General features: G+C 39.8%; 1 protein-coding gene across 1 annotated transcript in view; it reads right to left on the reverse strand.

The window, feature by feature from the left end:
• The window catches only part of LOC109923614 (DENN domain-containing protein 2A-like), a 51291-nt gene that overhangs the window by 18641 nt on the left and 9629 nt on the right, over nt 1-23021 (reverse strand). The window contains exons 2-12 of the mRNA XM_048607768.1: nt 13332-14597; nt 11622-11773; nt 9650-9798; nt 8666-8866; nt 8244-8337; nt 7685-7735; nt 5245-5432; nt 4094-4203; nt 2897-2966; nt 2697-2774; nt 1516-1656 (exon numbers count right to left, since the gene is read on the reverse strand). Coding sequence (XP_048463725.1) covers nt 1516-1656; nt 2697-2774; nt 2897-2966; nt 4094-4203; nt 5245-5432; nt 7685-7735; nt 8244-8337; nt 8666-8866; nt 9650-9798; nt 11622-11773; nt 13332-14597 — 2500 coding nt within the window. The remainder of the gene's footprint in view (nt 1-1515; nt 1657-2696; nt 2775-2896; nt 2967-4093; nt 4204-5244; nt 5433-7684; nt 7736-8243; nt 8338-8665; nt 8867-9649; nt 9799-11621; nt 11774-13331; nt 14598-23021) is intronic.

Genomic DNA, 23021 nt, shown 5'->3' on the forward strand with positions numbered 1-23021 from the left:
TACCTCTATTCGAAAAGTGCAATGTTTTACCACCAGGACAGGAACAATGAATTGTTAGCCATTGTCACTATGATAATATCTGTAAAGTTCAAACAATTTTAAACAGCTTCTGAAAGTGGTTTTGTGCTTTGGTGACATCTTTGTGCAAGCTGTGATAACAATTAAAAATGTCTTGCCAATGGATGCAAACATGCTTATCTAGATACAGAACACGACACCATGACAGCTGTCGTCTCAAACCCTCATATTAGATTTTAGGAAGGTTAGTACACTTCTAGGCCGTGCATTACATTGCAAACAAAATCTTAAAGCTACTCAGTCTTCAGAAATTTTAATTTCGTTGTCCGAGAGTAATACGTATAGAGAATGTATGGAGACAGTGTAGAGTGCCTTATCAAGACAACAGATGAGTCTCAATTGTTACAAGTGCACTGTAATGAGAAAGACCCAATGCTAAATCAAATATGTAGCCACATATATCATGCTGGAATCTGAAGGAGGTAGATAGTGTAATGCATACTAGTTGCTTGGTAGCCAAATCTCTCAGTCTTGTCTTCATTCAAACTGGCCTGGCTGACATGACACAAGGACACAGGAGGCAGCTGTACAATGATCCATTTGATAAACTATTTATTTTAAGTTACTTTTAGTAATAGAGATATAGGAGTTGAATTTGAAATCAAAACAGTTAATGAGGCATCAATAGATTAAAGAAAGGACAGACAGTTGGGAAAATAAAGTGAAGACATTGTAGCACTGGTTGGACTTTGAGAACTTGCTTCTGTTAATGAAGAGCAATTTGGTGAGAGGAACGTCCCACCCTCATGACAATGATCCACACTGATCAGTTTGTCATGGATCTAATGGGTTGCCTTAGGTGCTGTTTCTCAGACCCAGAAGATGGATGATCTCAGCAGGGCAAGAATGTGTACTCTAAAACTTTTGAGTTTGATATCTGCATTCAATAGATTTCAAGTTTAAGAAAAACATGTAAACTTTCTTAGGTACACAATGAAGAAATGCAGGCAACACTACTTTACATTTCTTGCATGATTCTACATTTTAATTAAACGATTGAAGAAAGCATGCGGGGAAAGGGCATAATAAGAAGGAAACATTATAAGGTGAAATTAGATTGCAAACAAAATCTGAAAGCTACTCAGTCTTCAGAAATTTTAATTTCGTTGTCCGAGAGTAATACGTATAGAGAATGTGTGGAGACAGTGTAGAGTGCCTTATCAAGACAACAGAGGAGTCTCAATTGTTACGAGTGGAGACACAAAACAGGTGATGTTTTATTGGCTGCCTGATACACTGTCTGATATTTCAATTCTATTGATTTCAATAGAATCAAAGTTGGACATGTCAAATTAGAAAAGTCCATTCTACCAGTTTTCCATCTTTGCCATGTCCCACTTCACTCACCCCAATTTTTTCCCATCTAATGTAAAGAAACTCAAAGAATATTACACACCCAACAAAAGGTTTGAAGAAAGATTGGAGATGTTCCCTTACCTCATTCCCTGATCCTGGAAGGAAGTTTCTAACAGTGATGGTTCGCCCTGGAGCAGGGAATGGAGCTTCCATAATGCTCCTCATGAATGGTTGAACAAGGGCAGGGGAAATCACTCGTCGCTTCTCCACCTCATCCAGGATCTGTAGTACGGCAGCAAGTATCAGAAACAGATTAGCTTTCTGGCTCACCAAAGAAAAATAAAACCAACTGGACTGAACAGACAGGGGCATAAATTAGGAAGAACAAAAAGGCAAACCATTATGTCAAACATTCCATGGTTGTAGCGCCTCTTACATTTATTGCCCTGAAACCCAGGATCTCCGTGATCAGGATAGTTCATATTCATGCTCTAATATTTTCTGAAGAGAATAATGTATATAAACACACTGCTCAAATAATAGATACAGATATTCTGAGCTATTCAAGACAGCTGTAAGAGAATAAATAATTACAACACAACAGACTAAAAAATATTCAATCTATACAAATGCTGATTTGACATTTACACTTGTATCGCAGGGAGGGGGGCGAGGATTGAGCTGGGTGAAGGAGGACACAGTTTAATTTACATCACTAGTGATAGATTAGATTGAATATTACTAATTAGATTAACTATAGTGTCAACAGTGGTAATGTCATCAAAATCGTATTGAGGAATGGATGGTGGATTGAATCAAAATAGGCACTGACTGTTAAGATGGAGTGAACAGAGATTCTTACACTTCCTGCTCAAACCAGTACAAAATACACATGAAGGATAGGCAGGGAAGGTGTCTGACGAACAAACAAAATGAACACAAAGACCCTATTACTGTCTATCGTGCCATGAAGTGGATACGCATACAATAGGGACTTGCTGTGTCCACTTCACCTTAAAGAAAGCTCACAAAGTGTGGCTCAATAAACGGGTTTATAGGCAACCTAAAAAAAATTCTTGGATTGATGATGAGATAAGTACTCAGAATTCCTCAAGTATTTTAAAAGTATGAGTGAAATGTGAGGAAAGGTACCACAAACACTTTCACAAGAATTATAATGGAACAGTTCTTTGCACTAAGTTTTGGATGACTGGAGAACATAATGTCCAGGCACTAAAAGCAAAAGCCAAAGGAATAAACAAGATGTTGTTACAGTTTATTAATCCATGTGGCATGGTAATGTTACTAATTAATATTCATACCTTTGAGAAAAGGTTGAAGCAGCCCAGCCGGCTGACAATACAGTAAACCTCAGGCAAACGTTTCCCCTTCCCAGTGGGCTAAAAGGAAGAATAGAAGATGAACCCTTTAACCAGTGACAACAGTGTCTTATTGTCATTAGAAAGCAAACTGGATTTAAATATCATTTTAAATTTAATGAGGGTTTTAAAGGCAGTCTTACCAATAGGCGCCTGCAATACCCAAATCGTCTGCTCCCATCTTCTCCGGTCAGGACAAAAGAAAAGGTCTCACTGTTATCGTGGAAAACAAGGAATGTTGGTTAGAGTACGCAGTACTATTGGAAACAATATCCCTAGTAAACACGCAAGCAGAACTCAAGATGAAAATGAGTGGAGTGCTTTACAACAAGTGTTGGAACTGGTGTGAAGGATGTTAATAGAGTCCAACATGAAAGCATCCAGACAGAAATGGAAGAACCAACACACATTGTTCATTTCTAATAGAGAAATCAGGTAAAATGTCTCACTTAATACACACTGTAAAGTTCTGTAAAAATCATGAGACATCTTCATTGCATCATTACATTACTCACTTGAAACCACATGTCAATTAGTGAGCTAGACCTAAGCCCAAAGTTAGCAGTGATTCAGTGGTAGCAATTCTGCCTCAGACAGACAGTCAGAAGGTCATGGGTTCAAGAGTTCCTGAGAGAGTTTGGCAGATTATCCAGGCTAACACTTCATACTGCAGGGTGTACTGCACCATCAGGGGCCATACCTTTCAGGTGAGATGCTGAACCAAGTCCTTGATTACTCTCAGAGAATATAAAAGATCACATGCCACTGGCTAAAGAGGTACAAGGGAGTTCTCCTGTTGCCCTCACAAATATTTATTCTTCAACCAATACCACAAAAACAACTTGACTAGTCATTATCTCATGGTAATTTCTGAGAACTTGCTCTGCAAATTGGTTATTAGATTACAACAGTGACTACACTTCAAAACTACTTTATTGACTGAAGTACTTTAGAGTTCTGAAAACAGAAAGGTGTTATCAAGTGCAAGTTCTTATCTTTTCATGGGCTGGTACAAACACAAAGAGCCAATTACTGTATCCATGTTGTAAAACTTTGACAGTCAATCACCACAAGGTACCTAATGTATCTCACATACACTTAACCTACATTATTTGATTCTTTATAATGCTATTTCATACTAAGCATTGTTTAATAGATTTTTAATGGTGAAAGAGCAAAAGAAAATTTTGTAAAAATTAACATAGGAAGCATTTCATTAAACAGAATAGATGACACACCCTTTACGAAGTATTTGCCTGAATTTCCCAATGACCCCAACCCATTTCCCCCATCCAGTAGTTAAGATTTAATAATTGAATCTAAGCCATTAGCGTGCATACCTCGCAAATTCAGAGACAGGAGCCCAGTCTTTGGCATCAGGAAAACAAAACTGTGGGATGACTTTTAACTGATCTTCCGTTTCTCGCATGAACTTGAATGGTTTATCCAGCTGAACCAGAAGGAAAAAGGTCATATTACACATCATGCTATATTCACCCTCTTCACTCCAAACACAATGATGCACACATGGAGATTAGAATATCTAAAATACATATAATTACAAACACGTATACGCGGCACTCATCAGCCTTCCCATTCCGCATCACATCTCATAATTCATCTCTCACGATGAAATATCCCAACTCTTCCTGACACTAGGAAATATTACATTGCCTCTGGGAAACACATCAGTATCACGTCCCCAGTGTCACAGAATTACTGAATCATCAGAAAGGAGATCAATAACTTCACTGCAGAAAATCTAGCCAAATCTTCAATTTTCCCAGAACAAGAATTAAGACCAAAACATTTGCTGACAGTATTTAAATCTCCACGGAATACGCCTTTTTTAAAAGGACCCTAGTGTCCATGCTGAAGGTATGTGATTAAACTTTTTACTGTTTTATAAAATAGCTAGTCGTGATATTTTGGATTTCCTTGCTTCAAAATTCATTCCAGTGACGTCACTAACACAGACCAGCCACCTATGCCTGTCACTTCAGCGGACTCCAAAATTCCTCATCAGTCTGGCAGCCAGACAAAGATGCTTGACTCTGGGATAAAATAGTGCTAGCAACGTAAACAGCATTCCCAAAAGTTCTGTAGTGTGAGGTGGTTTCAGCTCAAATCCCAGACTGAAATTCCAGTTACAGTGACTGTTCAAAATAAACACAGTTATTCAGGGAATTCAATAAATCAGAAGAGACATTAGGTTGAAATGACGGATGTCTGCTGTAGATGAATATTAAGTAAATATTTCTATGGGTATGTGTTAAGAGGAGCACTTGAAACAACTTAAAGTTCCTCAAATTTTCCTTTTTGTCTTAATGTGTTGATGTTGAGTCAGTGATTACCGCTCTCCCATTTGATGTCATTACAACAGAAATTCCAGGAATTGTTTTAAGAAGTTGCAAATTGTTCCACATCCCAGAGCATTGGAGTAGCGTGGGCAAAAGGTCCCTTCTTTCTTTGAATTGAAACATTTTCTTACCTTGAGGGGGAACTGTTGGGTAACCTCAGGAACATACACACTACTTCCCTTCTTCATGTGGAGGGCAACCACGACAAAGAACTCAAATAATTGCCACTCCTGAAATTCGATGAGATCTCTCTCTAAAGTCCGATAGCGACTCTTTTGTTTCAGCATGGATTTGACCAACACAAGGCGCTGGCTGTGAGCTGTGGGTGGGGCGGAGGTGGGAATTAATTTCATTGCATTTGATGATGTATCATTTCATAATCTGTTTCAGTAACTGACATGACCATGAGTATTTATTTAGAATACAGTAATTTATTATCTTGTTCAAACTCAACTGTAGCATTTATTAACGGATGTAACCCACTTATGATACATTGATCTGAAAGTGTCTGAAAGAGTTAATACTGAGGATCGCCGTTAGCATCACATGCTATGATGATGTCACATGGACTTGATGAGAAAACAGTTTCGGATCTCAAAGGACGTGAGACCAGGTCTTCACATGTCCAGGTTCTCCTCACAGACTCTGTATCTATGCTTAAACTATTCTAATTATAATAAAATACTTTTTGCCTAATACAAAAGCCTCCTCTAGTTAGAACAGGAAATGATTTACTTGCCCAAACTAGACCAAACTGGCCTGTGGACCCCTACCCTTAAAGACGATGGTAACATCAAACCTACCATATGGTGAGGGGCAGGCTCAGTTTAGCTGGACATATACACCTTGGTAGACAACAGTACGGATTTGATTTCACCACACATACCACTATTCAATGGTGAAAGTGTTTGACTGGGTTAGATCACTTAACATGGCCATATTTTATCATTACCTGAATTTATTAAACTCATAAGAATGGTGTACCCATACCAATATATCCTGAAACTGACTAGAAGCTGTGCAGCTGAAGTTTATTGATTCACATTCAGAGACCACAGCAGATCAGTAACATTACAGTTCAGGCTTGGTGGGCCAAAGGGCTCGTTCCTGTGCTGTAGTGCGATTTGTTCTTCGAAAATTCTTACATCATCACCAACCCTCACCTTTTCACCTCCAGCAAGTGATTATGCTAACAGGTCAGGCCTTCTAACTTCCAACTAGATGAAAGTAGATTTATCCTCAGGTAAAACTCCAAATTCAGATCTATAAACAGGGAAATGGACCTAAAGGTTTTTTGTGATGCGCAAGTTTCTAAAGGCTCACAATCAGTTCCACAAGATTATAGAAAAAGCCAGCAGAGTATTGGTATAAATTGCCAGGATGAGGCAATATAAATCATAGATTACACAGTAGCTGTTGGGTGGGTGGGAGCATTGCGTTATGATGCTTACTCACAACATGACAGTGTGGAACAGTTTGGATGAGCCAGCTGATCCTATCTTGTAAATCAATTGTGTATGTTTGTAAGACTTACAAATTTCAAATTTAAAATTATCTCTGGCCTCTTAAGCAGCCAAATCTTTGCCTTATTTTTGGCAGCTATGTCTCAACTATCTAGCCCCATAGTCAGAAATTACCTCCCTACACCATACTACTTCCAGCTCTGTCTCTTTTCTTAAGATCATACTTCAAACCTCTTGGGCTAGAATTTTGGCCAAGCCCTCCTAATACCTCCATTTTTGGCTTGACATTTTTTTTTTGATTGTACACAGGTGAAGCACTTTGGAATATTTTCTTACATTGAAGGAGTTACATAAATGCAAAATGCTCTTTGTTAAACCTACATTGCTGGCAAAGGTTGTAATTTAAGGTGGTTATTGATCTTTGGATTTTCAATCCACCCCGGGAGCCCTGCAGGCAGTGAGTTGAGTCCAGGTTCAGGATGTTTTACCTGGGCACTCTGGTGCTCTAGCATTCACCCAATCATTTGGAACCACAAGGAGGCAGCAGCCAAACGTACAATAAGTCAATATCGGTTACTGACCCTATTCAGTGTCTGCCAGGAAATCTGTGAAAATTGTGGATGGGGAGGGGCAACAAAAAAGAAATAGAGATCTAGTATTCATGTATTCTAGTTTCTCAATCCTGATCTTTCAAACTGGTTACAGATAGTTCTGCTATAATGCGTATTTCATTAACGTGAATTGGCTGTAACGTGATTGATGAATAGTGTATGCTGTTTGGATTACACAAACTTTCTGCTGTACAGGTGTAGCAATTTCTCTATAACATGACTTTCAATGGCGATTTTCTATAGTGCGATTTTCTAAAGCGTGAGGTCATGCTAGAACGCAACTATCGCGTTGTAGGAGAACTACCTGTACAAGAATCAAGAAACTGTACCCTCATCGTCACATTTAACTTGGGTAACCAGTACACAGTTCCTTGTAAAATAATAAATATTGCTACTTTTCATTCCCTTTATTTGTCAAGCAAGATGTTGTTCAGAAAGACAGAAAATATATTTAATAGAATAGATTATAATTATTTTTCAGTTTGTACAGGACTTACCTTTAAGTTTCTCTTCAGTCTCACTGTCAGTTTCACTGTTTTCATCTGTAACTGAATTGACACAAGAAGTTATGTTAAGGAAGGTCTTTTGATACAAAGTTAGTTGGTAACTAAGGCAAGGCAGTAGGATCATCATAAATTTCAAACGTACACTGAATAATTTCGCAGCACCAGCTCTTCCCATAAGTAGATCCTACATCCCTAACGATCAGGAGTTTATCTTAATCATTGTATGACTTGATAACTTTTTGGTAGTTTTTGGGAGTCATAAGAACCCTTTATTATATGGATCGGATGCTATAATCTTGAGTGCTTCTTCAATCATTTGAAAGTTAGATTAATTAAAACATTTGAGCCAAATGGACTGGTTTAACTTATAAACCAAATAGGGAAGGGGATAATGCTTTGTACTGTGCACTATAATCAGAAAAATAACAAAATATACTTCAATAGCACCTTTTTTCGTGGGCACAACATTCATCTATTGTTAGGTTTATCATGAACAATAAATGACAATGTGCTGTACAACAGTTTGATACCAATTATACAAAAGCAGTACCTCTTCCTGTGCTGGTTTCTGAAGACTGAGTGATCCTCTTCACTTTCTTTCTCCCCCTCCTGGCTTCATAGATTGCATTAATTTTCAGTACCACCTGCATTAGGCAAACAGCGAGGAATCAATGGTGATCTAAGATTGAGGGATTAACATTTGTAACTGATGTGCAACAATCTGTATTCAAGGAGTTTAAAGGACATTTCATTTGGGTTCAATTCATTTTGTTGCACAGAGGCAGCAGTGGGCATTTTTGGAAGATATTACATCATCCACGTCAAGGATGGCTACACTATTTCAATTTTCACGGAGTCAACTAAAATCAGTTTCTTTTGTTTTTCTCACTAACTGCAGCAGACAAATTCAGATGATTATTAACACTGTCACTCAAATTAATTGAAAAGAATCCCCTGTAGGCAGACGAGTACCTTAGGAATTTTCTTCCTTCTCTTTAATACTTGAGAGTCTCCTGCCAGGCTCAATGTGTCATCTGGACTGCTGGGAGTAGATGGTGGGCTGGCTTTTGGTGGTGAGCTTATTCCATCTTTATTCATTTTTCTCAGATCCAGCAATTTGAAACTTCTTCTCTCTGAGGAGTGTCGAAAAAGGGAGGGAGTCTTCACTGGAAGCTGTGAAGAGAAGATAGATCTCCATTTTAACCGTCACAATGAATAAAACTCACCAATGAATATCATTTATCAGCATTACAGCACAAATACATGATGCCTAGAACAAATGTTTCCACTATTGGACTGCTTGGATCAAAATCTGCCCAAAAGGAATTGAAGTAATGATGTTTAGGTAGTTCTACACCTGTAAGATAGACTTTCACATATTCCCAATCTGCTTAACGTATCAGAAATAAAAAATGAAAATGTAGCTCTGATGGCAAATCCTCCTGACTAAAGGATGCTGGTTCATTCAAGTCCCAAAAGGGCTCCAGCTCTAGGTATAAAGTAATGGATTTCAAAAGATACAAAAGATCAAAATTCAATTCTTGAGAACTTTAGATGAATCTTGATTCATTTTATTGATCAATTTGTGTTTGATTTCCTTTGGCCTGCTGATTGAAGTGCTCAGTAATTACACAACAGTTTGGTAGGATGCATAGGAAAAGCTGACTAGACCCATCAGTCTGCAAAAGCTAACACCTATCAAGTCAACTATATAAGAATTAACAGAACTATAATTCAGCAAGTTCCACAACAAACGGGCAATTTGCTTTGGTGGACTACTGCCCAAGTGGTAAAGATAAATGCCTGCCTCATTCCCATTGCCTTTGTTAGGCCCTCTTATAGTGCAATGGTAGCATACCTACCCCTGGACTGAGGGGCCTGGATTCAAGACCCACCTGCTTCAGAGGTGTGGAATAACATCTTGAACAGGTTGATTAGAAAAATAGGTCCCATTACCTTTGTAGGAGTCTCTGGCCTAATTTCTGATGGACACCCTGGCTTAGACACAGATCCAGCTAATGAAGGATGAACTTGGATACACTGTTTTCCCAATGAGTGCCTGTCAGATGACTCTATGTCTTCATAAGGGTTTTCCTTTGGAATATCTGTGATATCAATAGAAATAATACCAGTATATTAGTCATTTAGCCTTCTCATAACTTCTTTGGAAACTTGATGCTCCTTTTCCTTCAAACTATCACCTTGCATTCTTAGTTCTGGCTGTCGTTGTTAACTTGCAAATTATTTCTAACATTGAAACTGACTTTTTAAAAAAATTGTTCAAAATGATTGCCAAAGTGGTTTTTGATACTGCTCTTTCACTGATGATCGTCTTGCAATGCAAGGTGTATCATTGAAACTCTGATCTTCAATATAATGAATCACCTCCAAAGCTTTTGACAAAGTATCTCATGCCTAAAAAGAAGCTACTATATCTAACTCCCTCCAAAAAAAAATCTTCACGGCGATCTAGTTTACTCAAGTCATTTTGTCTATGCCACAGTTGCAGATCAAACCAGTAACTCTGGGAATTACCAGAGATCTGAAATCTGTCCTTTATTCCCTCATAATAATGAATACCTCCACATTATCCAGTCCTCCCCATCCTTTAACTGATGATTCTGCTATAAGCTTTGTTAACATTAGACAACCTTTAATTTAGTCAAATGGCTGAATGACCAAACCGTTCTTGCCTCCATATTCTTTGATGTAGCAAATTAAATTTTAAATATTGCTAAAAAGTTGCCAAAGTCTTTCATGTGGCACCAATAAGATAAACACAAGAATGCCAAATTTCAAATCATCACAACAAATTGTACTTCTTCCACAGCATACCATGGCCAGAGTCAACCCACGAACCATTTCTCCATCAGTGTCCACCAGTGGCCAACATTACAGATCTCACCTACTGCAGCCAGGCATGATGACAGGGATAAACAATGAGAGTCACAATGACTGATAGCCACAGGGAAGGATGCACACGACCTTGAGCTAAACTGCTGTTCATGTTGCAGCAGGTGATAGAGTTCCTTCACCACTTTCCCACGCAATGCTCTTTGGTGAACTGCAGCTAAGAGCTCTGGACCTGTATTTCCATGTGGGGTATGGCCGCCTGTGAGATTCCCTTGTCTCCCTCTCTCTCTCAAGCTGCAGCTCCCTCGATTCTAGTCTGCTTCTTCTCATCTGACATTTCCAAATAAAATGGCAGTAAAAAAGTGCCAAACACGTTGAAATCAATCCGAATGATCCCATGTCACCAAATTAATCTCACAAATGATTTCTGTTAACTCCAGCAACCCAAAACTCCCAAAAAGCTCATAAACAGCACAAGAACATTCTAAACTAACCATCTATTCATTCATCTGATAGCAGCTCATGACCCCTTTAAATATAGAAATGACAGCGTTCAGAGTTGACTTAATATAACATTAGAGATGTTGGAAATGTAATTAGGTCTGAAACGAGCAGGGGATCCTAATGAGCAATGTTAAATAACTACAGTACTCAAAAGAATGTGATGAATGCTAAGAAAAACCCTGATTCAAAGTTATGTGAGCTCATTTTGTGTGCCAATGACATGTGCAAGTTTGAGAGTCTACTGCATTTTAAAAGTATATCTGGAGGTAAAATAGGTGCTCAAATTCAGTTAAAAATTAATTTTCAAAAATACCTGAAAAAAAAATCAATATATGTATTGCATTAGATCCTTCATGAATTTAATTGCAAACTCAAATGGATGTTTAGGCTCTGTGCTACTCCACCAATTATTGGTTCTTACTTGATATCAGGTCCGAAAGGTTCTCTTCTCTCATAGGATTCTGGTCTGAGTTTTCCCAATATCAATTCAATATTTTATCTTGGATCATGTTAGAAATCAGGTTGACAGTCTGAACATTAGATGAGTTAGTTCCCAGTTTCCAAGTCTTACCCAGGATATCTTCATAGATGTTTTCCTCTGATACAGTGTAGTTCAGTGCGAACTTTGATTGAGCATACCAATCCACTTGCCCATTTCTGCAGAAATTAGGAGATTGCTGCCTTTGAAAATCTTTTATATCTTCAAACTCAAAGGATTTCCGACTGTGTCAATGAAAACAGATGATAGCTTTGATTCACACACTGGTTAATGTATTACTCCTCAAAGTACTAAAACAGTTAAAATAAAAAACAAGGAAGTTATGCTAAACCTTTATAAAACACTGGGTAGGCCACAGCTACAGTAGTAGTCAATTCTGAGCACATGCTTTAGAACCATGTCAAGGTCATAGAGTGCAAAATAAATTTACTACAATGATACTAGGGATATAGGGCAACAGGTACTTGGAGAGGCTAGAGCTGTTTTCTTTAGCAGAGAGGAAGTAAAAGGAGAAGGAGAAGACAAGAGGTGTTCAAAATCATTAAGGGTTTTGATAAAGTACAGAGAAAGTGTTTCTAGTAGCAGTAGAATTCGTAATCAAAGGGACAAAAAAACCAGAAGTTACACGCAGAAATTTTTCTTTTACATAGCATGTTATGATTATCTAGAAAACAATGCATGAGAGGGTGGTGAAAGCAATTTCAATGGTAACTTTCAAAAGGAAACTAAGGAAAAATGAAGGAGAACTATGGTGAATGAGAAATTGGTATGGCTCGATGGATGACAATGTCGAAGATCCAATATAGGACCAATGGAATGAATAGTCTCCTCTGTGATGTATCTCATGTCTTCCCTTTATATTGTATTGTCAGGTCACTTTATCATGGGTTTGAGACAAAATAAAACTTACTTTACTCAACAATGTGGCTTAGAGAGAGTTGGGTCATTATATAAATGCAACCAATCATTCCTCGCACTAACTATCCGGTAGCATTTTTAAAGAAAAATAGCAACATTTAAAAAATATTCTTTCATGAGATGTGAGTGTTGGTGGCAAGGTCAGCATTTGGTGCTCATCCCTAACTGCCTGAGATGGTGGCAGTGAGGTGCCTTATTGAACAGTTTCAGCCCAATTGGTATAAATACCCCCCAGTCCTAACTGTTAGCAAATTAGTCTTGAATTGTGATATGAGTTCATTAAGAACTACCTAGAGATTGCCTAAATTCAATTTACTGGGGATTATTAAAATAGTAGAAAAAAGTCACTTCTATCCAATGAGACCAGAATACATTGAACCAGAGTTGCAGAGGGGAATGTGAGGAAGCATAAAGATTTAAGTTATCGAGAGTGAAACTCTTTTTAAAATATTTCTCTTCTCTTGATTTAGCCTTCCCATTTAACACATCATCCCAGAGCACAATCAAAGTTGATAGAAGACCAGAATCCAGTAGATCCACAAAAGATGATCATTTTAGGAATGATTCTTCATTTTACTCTTTGTGGGAAAATATCTGGCCTCCCACTATCACTTTTCAATGGATCAACTGAAATTAGTAGTTCAATACGCGGAAAATTCAAACAGAAATAACTTGCCATGTTGCAGAACTATCTGCAGGGGCTCCAATGCGCTGGTTTACTTTATTATTCTGGTTTACTCCCTTACTGTTTTAGATCTTCATATTTCAGTACATGTACATTGCAGGCTTCTAACTCATGGCTTTAGATAGCTTCCATTATCCCACCAAGACTAATCTTTCTGATAACACAAGATGCCTGCTTACCGGTTATCCTTACTGTTTATCTTTGGTTTCCCATTTAGTGCCCCTGTACTGACCGTAGGGGGAGGTGACAATGGCAAAGGTGGGGGAACGGTTGGTAAGTCTGGTAATTGCCGGGTGCTCTTCCTTAATGAATGCAGACCAGCCATTTTTTCTGTCCCATATTCAAAAGTTCGCCTAGGTTTGGGCACAGGATTCACTGCAAGCTCCTGTTCCAGAGTTCCAGGTTCTGAGTAGATATTCTCCACATTTCTAATTTTACAGCTTGCCCAGGAAACCTTCACCTTGTCCAGCGTCCCAAAGCTCAGCTCACTTGCTTCAGAATCAGAATTGGATTGGATATGCTTGCGCTTGAGCTCCGAGCTACAGCTGCCATCCTTTTTCTCCTTAGATGGTGTTGGCCCCTGGGCAGCCAATGCCTCCTGAAGTCTCTGAGGGGTATAGTAATCACCTGGCAGCTTAAGTTGGCTTGAAGCTGAATCTTCCTTTGCCTTTTCTTCCAGCTTCTTGATGTGACTCAACACGTTTGTTCGGTCCCTTTTCAAGGGCTGTGTTGTCACAAATTTAGTACAGGTCACCTCTTTTACCTTTCTGCCAACTTGCTGTGTCAGATCAGACTTTATCATCTCATTCTGCTGGCATCCAGACAATCTGCTTTCAGTCTCCAAGGACCCAGCCTTTCCATCATCTACCTTGTATTCATTCTCTTTCCCAGCATCTTTGCTGTCTAAGTTCCAAACTTTTGAATGTTTACATTCAGTCTTTTTAAGGACATTCCCTTCAACTTGTTTCACCAGTTCCAACTTGTCAAGTTCTTTTGCTTCTTTATTTTCCAATTTTTCTTTATTTGCTGAAATCACTGTTTCCTTCTTACCCTCCCATTCTGAAATCTTTTGCTTGATACTTGGATTCCTAATAATGATGCTTGTTTTATTGGGGGGATATCTTTCATTGGAAGTACTCTTCAATGGTTTCTGCATGGAAAGTTCATTTTCAGTGACACTGTTGATATCCAGGCTTGGGCTGCTGGTGCCAAGTTTTGGATTCAACATTTTCTGCTCACTACCAGCTGGTCTTGACTTTGAAAGGCAATTATTGACTGGCTTTAAGGGACACTTCACCTCCGTGTTGTCAACTGCTTGTGTACCAATCAGGACTTTCGTTGAACTCTTTTTAGTGGAGCTCCGGTGCAGATTACCAATACTTTCAGGTTCAAAACTTGATGGTTCCTCGACAAAGAAGACAAAGTTCTTACCAGCTGTTCTGACCCTGGAAGATAAAAAGATTTGCATTATAATCCAGAATAGTATATAGTGTCTGCTGTGTCTTACAGAAACACATGTGGTAGTCCTTAGGTGGCATTTGATTATATAGATCTCAGAACTTTCTGGTTTTGTTTGTTAATCCTACATTTAGACCACAACAGAAGCTATCACTATGAGCATTAGTTTGTCTCTCCATGTTGGCCATATAATATTTTATATACACTGGTCATGTAGCAGTGTGAGCTGCTAATTTGAGACAATAGAGTCTAGAAACATTAAATGTTGCCCACAGGCCTGGAGATTGATAATCTGATAAGGCATTTCATTTCTATTAAAGACCTAGACCTTGGTGTCCAGGGCACAATGTCAAAGCTTGTAAATTATATAAACTTTGGATGCATTGTGTACCTTGAGGAAGGATCATGTAGAACTTCAAAAGAACATAGACAAGACAGACAGGTGGCAGATGAAATTTAAAGCAGAGAAATATGAAGGGACTCAGTTTGATAAGAGTGTGGAGAGACAGCATAAAACAAAGGGCATACATAGGGATCTGGGTATATATGCAGATAAATCATTGAAAATGGCAGGACTTGGCATATGAAAGCAAAGAGGTTTTGTTAAACTTGCATGTAGCGCTATCCGGGCCTCCGCTGGTGTATCACTTCCAATTTTATGTGCCACACTGTAGGAAAGATGCACAGATATTGGAGAGAGTGCAGAAAGGATTCTTGTGAATGGTCCCAAGAATGAGGAACTTCAGTCATTTAGCTAGATTGGATAAGTTGTGGATGCTTTTCTTGGAGAAGTTTCAGAAGAGATTTGATAGAGGTATTCAAAATCATGAGTCTGGACAGAATAGATAGGAAAAGTCAATTGATGGAAGTATTGACAATAAGAGGGCACAGATTTAGGATAATTGGTAAAAGCAGCAATAGCAACAGGAGGAAAATCCTTTCCATGCAGATTGGTTAAGATTTGGAATGCACTCATGGAGTGCATGAAAAAGGCAAATTCTGTCAAGACATCCAAAAGGGAATTGGTTTGTTATCAGAATAATGTGCAAGGCCATGGGGAGAAGACAGGGCAATGGCATTCATGAAATTGTTCTATGAGAAGCTGGCAAAGATATGATAGGCTGAATGGCTCCTTTACTGCTGTAACAGTTCTGTGATTCTAAGATGCATTGTCATTGTTTATACTGGGCTATCACTTTGAATATATTTTCAATACATCACCCCTGCATAAGCACCAACTCTTATGTGTCTCCTCCCATCTTCAGGCCCAATAATCACCCATTTGCTTTCATGGGTACAGTTGTAAACTAATTTTTGGTTAGACAGGAATCCAGTAAACAAGCATTTCTCTTTCAACATTGCTACCTGGAACAATCTAAGAGGACCTACCTTGCATCCAATGATTTTTACAGGCATGTAAAATATTATGCAGTACTTACAGCACAGAATCAGGCCACACAACCCATTAGGTCCATGGTGGTATTCAAAATGTGTGTCGATGATACAAAATTTGGAAAAATTGTAAATTGTGAAGAGTATAGTTTGGAACTTCAAAAGGACATGGATAAGTTGAAGGTCTAGGCAGTCTGGTGGTAGATGAAGGTCAATATGGAGAGATGTGAGGGGATTCATTTTGGTAGAATAAATGTGGCCAATATACGATAAGAGTGCATCTCTAAAGTGAGTGCGGCAGCAGTGGCACCTAGTCATGTGTGCACGTAAGTCATTAAAGAAGGCAGGTCAGGTTTAGAGTTCAATTAATAGAGTCTACAGTATCCTGGGTGTTGTGTACTTGTATACATATGGTGGACTTGAAGAGTCTGATCATGTGACATAATAATGACATAATCAGTCACGTTGGGAGAGAAACAGCTTCATCTAACCTTGCTGCCTATAGAGTGAATACCTCCTTAATAAAGCTCCTGCTGTTAACACTTTGGCTTCCTATTCCTTCCTGGAACATTAAATTGGGCTTAATTAATAGGTGCATTGAATAAGAATAAATAGATTATGTTGTACATGAATAAAACTAGTTCAACATTACCTGGATCCAGTCTGGGCACTAAGCTTTAGGAAGGATGTGAATGCATTAGAGAGAGTGCAGTGGTGGTTTACAAACATGGTTCCAGGAATGTGAAACTTTGGTTATGAAGATATATTGGAAAGGTTAAGACTGTTTTCTTTGGGAAGCGAAGACTGTTTGGAGATCTGATAGAGATATTCAAAAGTTATAAGAAGTCAAGACAGAAAAACTGTCTGCAATTGTGAAAGGATTGAAACAAGATAGTACAGATTTAAAGTAACTGGAGAAGGAAACAAAAAAGTCAGGAGGAGAAAAACCTTTTACACAGACTGTAGTTAGATCTGCACTGCATTGCCTGTGTGTGTGATGGAATGAGGTTTTGCTGAAACAATCAAAAGGGAATTATACAATTATTCTAAAGGAACAACATTCAGGGTTTTGGGGGAAGGCAGGAGAAAAATACTGAGTGAAACGCTCATTGGAACAGCCAGTGTAGATATGATGGGCCAATGGCCCCTTGTGTTGTAATAATTTCGATTTCAGTCCAAACTCAGTAGCCACCTCAGATTTAATGGTGGGCTGTTTTCTGCACGTTTTCAAATGCAATAGAATACATGGAACTAGAATTGGGTTTAATTTCAATTGTATTTCAGGAGAATTCCAAAAGTGAGACCACTTTCCACCTCATTCTTGACACATCAGAATATTTCTGCTAATCCCCACTGGAAACAAACATGGAGAACATTTTAGACATTGTTGCCTTTTGTATCATTATCAAAATACCATTATGATGTAGTCATTTAGAAATAGTATAAGGCCTCATAGTCTCTTCCTTGGATTAGTCAATCTGAGTCAACTTTGGCCTAGTCACCCCTAGTGAACTTTCTGTCAAAATGTAATTCATTTATCTCACCATATACTGTATGAGAGATACATAAAACGCAGCAATAAAACTCCTGAACATGGGTTGTGTAACAATATTGAAGAACTGTACACACAGCTGGCAGGATAGCAGTTCGTAGAATAAGATCTTATTTGACACCCTACGAACAGCTTCTTCAAAAGGATGGTACAGTGTATCAGTGGCTAGCACTGCTGCCTCACAGCACCAGGGACTCAAGTTCAATTCCAGCCTCAGGCGACTGTCTGTGTGGAGTTTGCACATTCTCCCCGTGTCTGTGTGGGTTTCCTCCGGCTGTTCCCGTTTCCTCCCACAGTCCAAAGATGTGCAGGCTCGGTGGATTGGCCATGCTAAATTGCCCATAGTGTTCAGGGATGTGTAGATTAGGTGGGTTATAGGGGAATGGGTCTGGCTGGGATGCTCTGAGTGTCGGTGTGGACTTGTTGGGCCGAAGGGCCTGTTTCCACACTGTAGGGATTCTATGATTCAGGACAAAGCAGACCCCTTGATTGGAATTCCATCCAGCACTGCACACTTGTGTTTCAAAAGTGTCATCAACAAGACATACTAAAGCAACTCACCAAAGGCTCTTACACAGCACCTTCTAAACCCATAGCATCTATTGTTTAGAGAAAGGAGATCAGCTGATGTTTAGGAACATTACCACCTGCAAGTTTTGCTTCTGACTTGGGAGAATATTATCATTTCTTTACTGTTGTTGCATCAAAGTCCTGGAGGTCGCACCGCTGCCTTCCAAAAGCATCGCCCAGACCATTCATAAAGAGTTTGAAAAAGTGGTTTAACATCACCAGCACCCTAGTCTTGCAGCAAGCCTTACATCCTATGGATGAATGAAAAAAGGAGATCCTGCTCCCTACCACCACCATTTCCCCCTCTTAACCCATTGCTACACAATCCAATGCTGAGAACGCTACTTCCCACACCCCCCCGAAAACACTACCACCACCACCAGATTTGTGTACAAGATGGGACTAACTCAATCTCGGACATGCATCTCGTACACTTACTAAGCAGCTTGAACTGATATTGCGTGTATTGCTGCAGAATGAAACACACTGATACCCGTTATATTAGATCGTATGTGTTACAGAATTTAAAGAACCAAGAAATCAGATTCTCTTTAGGAATTCGCTCGAGGATTTCTGTGTAGTTCTTAGCTTTAGTTTGAGAGATTACCAGACCAAAGTTTTCCAGTATCTCATGCAGGAATGGATTGACAGTGTGCCTCTGGTATGGGCTGACTTTTCTCTTTGTTTAAATGCTGAGAAGGTCATCAGTATCCTGCAAAGAGAAATATAAAAGGAGGACCCTAACTGTACTTTCCCACAGTGCTTATGTCTTCCATTGAGGCTTGCCAGCTGTGTGTACAGTTCTTCAATATTGCTACACAACCCATGTTCAGGAGTTTTATTGCTGCATTTTATGTATCTCTCATACAGTATATCGTAAGATAAATGAATTACATTTTGACAGAAAGTTCACTAGGGGTGACTAGGCCAAAGTTGACTCAGATTGACTAGTCCAAGGAAGAGACTATGAGGCCTTATACTATTTCTAAATGACTGCATCATAATGGTATTTTGGTAATGATACAAAAGACAACAATGTCTAAAATGTTCTCCATGTTTGTTTCCAGTAGCGATTAGCAGAAATATTCTGATGTGTCAAGAATGAGGTGGGAAGTGGTCTCACTTTTGGGATTCTCATGAAATACAATTGAAATTAAACCCAATTCTAGTTCCATGTACTTTATTGCATTTGAAAACGTGCAGAAAACAGCCCACCATTAAATCTGAGGTGGCTACTAAGTTTGCACTGAAATCAAATTACTGATGCTGAGTTTCCTGAGTGTTGTTGGAACTGTCTGGGTCCATGCAAGTGGAGGGTATTGCATCTCACTACTGAGTTGGACCTTGTAAGTGGTGAAGAGCTTTTGAGATTTCAGGAGAACTCCTAGCCTCTGATCTGGTTTTGGCCACTGTATTTATCTGTTAGGTTTCTGGTCAATGGTAAATCCCAGGATGGTTTTCATGCATGCTGTTGCCATTAAATGTCAAGGGAAGTTGGTTAGATTCTGTTGCTGGACAGGTCCATTGCCTGGTGCTTGTTGGGAATATATGTCACAAAATCATTTACAACACAGAAGGCCATTCAGTGCAACAGGTTCATGTTGGCTCTTGACAGACTGAACTAGTCATTTTTTAATTGTTGTTGGATCAAAATCCTGAAGGTCCCAACACTGTCCTCCAAAAGTATTACCCAGTCTTGTACAGCAGGGTTGATTGATGGCATGATTCCAGAAATGCTTACCCTAACTGAAAGACAAATGTTATGAGCAAGTTTCTTCAGGAACGTGCTTTACTCTTGGCACCACTGAACTAACTCCACAGAGGCTGGTATCCCGTCACCAAATCACCCTTGATTTACACGTGGAAAGCCTTTGACACAGGTCCACCTCTGTCAGAGCCAGCCCTCAAAGCAAACAGGATGTCTTACACTTTGTTTTTATCTGTCAGCCAGGACTCTCTAATTAGACCAGATTAACAGCCCCAATCAGGGAACTTATATTCTATGAGGTCCACCTGGCTCACCCCCTTACAATCACTCCACCCCTCACCCTCTGAGTCTGAGGACATCGGGTGGCCCTTTATCTTGTTGCTCTTTCTGGGGTGTTTTAGCACCGGGTCAGGTACCTCTGATTCTGCATCAGATACAGGTGGCATATCACGCACAGTAGCTTGCCTCTTGCACCTGCAGCATTTCAGGAGAAATTCACTCTTCTTCAGGAGGCAAAGGATTCACGATAGTGGGATCAGCCATGTCCATCTCAGGTTCAGAGGTATCTTCAATGCTTGACAGAGAGGAAGAACTCACAGTTTCCAACAGCCTTTCTGACTGTTTCAAGGAGCAGGGCACTTTTGTTCCTGCACCGTTTGCGGGTTTCATGTGCTTGTCAGGACTGTTGCTCTTACTCAAAATTTATACATCGCTGGTCTTGACCTTGGCCATGCAGGGCCATTTCCAAGCTTCCTACACTAAATTTCATCCCCTGTATTAAACTGTCTCTCTCACTTGGAGGAGCCTAGAGCCCAAAACTGGCATTCCTGATACCATTTCACCCTTACCCACTACCCAGGTCCAGGAAGATCAGATTTAACCTGGTGCAGAGTCTTCTCCCCATTAGCAACTCTGCTGGAGCTAGCCTTTAGTTGCATGACGGGTGGTTCTATAATCAAATAGGAACCGAGACAGTTTGGTATCTAGTGAAGCTGTAGGCTGTTTCTTCAAGCCTGCCTTCAATGTTTAGACAACTGTTTCTGCCAGGCCATTGGATGATGGATGGCACAGAGCTGTCCTTAACTGTTAAATGCCATTTGAATTTAGGAAATGCTCAAATTCCCTGCCAGTGAATAATGCCCTGTTATCTGTGACCCAACAATTTCAGGAGTCTGTGTATTGCAAAAGATGTGTGCAGTTTTTATATTGTCTTTTCCATGTTTGGCAAATGAACTCGATGCACGTCCAGCCACTTTGAGTGGGCATCTACAATGACTAAGAACATTGAGCCCATGAAAGGACCTGCAAAGTTGATGTGTAACCAAGTCCAGGGTTTACCCGGCCATTCCCACAAATATGGGGGAGCTGCTGGCGGTAATTTTTGTCTTTATTGGCATGCTGGGCACTGCCCCACCAGCACAGCTGTGTGTGCAGCCACTCCTGGCACCAGACATAACTTCTCACCAACATCTTCATTTTGGACACCCCACATGGCCCTGGTGGAGTTCAGCCAGTACCTGACAGCGATCTTTGCTCAGGACAATCACTTTTGCTGCCCGTAATAATATGCCGTCCTCTACTGTGATCTGGCCTCTCCGGGTCCAAAAAGGTTTCAGTTCTGCTTGTGACAGCCCTTTGGTTTCCCCCTTCACCACCAGCTGTTTCAGCCAGGATTAGATCTATCCAAAGTCCCCTGATATTTTCAGCTGTGACTGGAAGTGTGTCCAAAAAAATTTGAAACCATTACGTAACTCTTCCAGTGGCAGTACCACTAGTGATGTATCTGCCAGTGGGAGGTGGCTCAATGCATCTATATTCGCTACATGGCCTCCCAGATTGTGTTCCGACTTATAATTATGTGCACTTAGAATTACAGCCCACCGCTGAATTTTGCCTGAAGCTATGGGCGAAACTGCCTTGTCCTCTTTAACTAGACCTAGCAGAGGTTTGTGGTCCGTTATCATTACAAATTTACACCTGTAAAGGTATTGGTGGAATTTCCTGACTCCAAATATGACCACCAAACCTTCCTTCTCTATCTGTGCATATTTATGCTCTGCATTAGCTAAAGTCCCAGATGCATACGTAATTGTGTGTTCCTCTCCATTGGGCCAACTATGAGCTAACACTACCCTGATGCCATATGGAGAGGCATCGCATGTCAATACCCGATCTCACTTGGGATCATAGTGTGCTAACACCTTAGAGGATGATTGCTGTTTCTTCACTTCCCTGAAAGCTATGGCTTGGCTACGTGACCATTTCCAAGGCTGACCCATTTTTAGGAGTTGATGTAAAGGTGCCAGGATGGAGGCCAGGTTATGTACTAACTTTCTGTAATAATTCATCAGCCCAGGGAAAGAGCTAAGCTCTGGTACAGATGTGGGAGCCGGGGCCACCTTTGTTGCCCTCGCTTTATCTTCCAATGGGTGTAAGTCTTGTTGACTTGGTAGCCCAAGCAGGTCACTTGGGGTACCTGGAACACACATTTTCCTGTCTTAGACGTTTCTCCCAATCGGGCGTTTGCCTAAGGACTACGTCCAAGTTCTGTAAGTGCTTGTTATCGATCTTCCAATATTTATTAGCTCGTTATTAGCACATCATCTAGATAAATGGCGACCTGGGATAGATCTTGCAAAATATTCTCCATTGTCTGCTGAAAAATTGCACAGGCTGATGTTACCCCAAAAGGCAGTCTCATATATTTGTACAAACTCATACAGGTATTAATGATAGCATACTTCTGGGAATCCTCACCTAACTGCAATTGCAAGTAGACATGGCTCATGCTTTGTCCTGCATCTCTTCTGAAACCTCTTAAGGGGCCCTCACATCCTTCCTCAAGTGTGCATATTCCAGTCAGGACCAAACCAGAACTTTATGTAAAGATTCAGCATAACATTCCTGCTTTTGTACTCACTTCCCCTATTATGAAGATAGGATTCCATATGTTTTGCTATTACATTCTCAATGTGTCCTGAAACCTTCTAAGATATATGCATATGTATTCCCATGGTCCTCTGTCCTTGTACAATCTTTACAACTGTGAAAATAAGTCTATATTATCTCTCCCTCCTGCCAAAATACTTTACTTCTGGATGTTAATTTCAGTGCCACTTGCTTGTCCACATCAAGTTGGAGGTAATTTGTATTATCCTCTCTATTTGCCAATCACTAATCATCCAAGTT

The sequence above is a fragment of the Rhincodon typus genome, chromosome 18, assembly GCF_021869965.1.
Source record: "Rhincodon typus isolate 14 chromosome 18, sRhiTyp1.1, whole genome shotgun sequence".
Lineage (NCBI taxonomy): Eukaryota > Metazoa > Chordata > Chondrichthyes > Orectolobiformes > Rhincodontidae > Rhincodon > Rhincodon typus.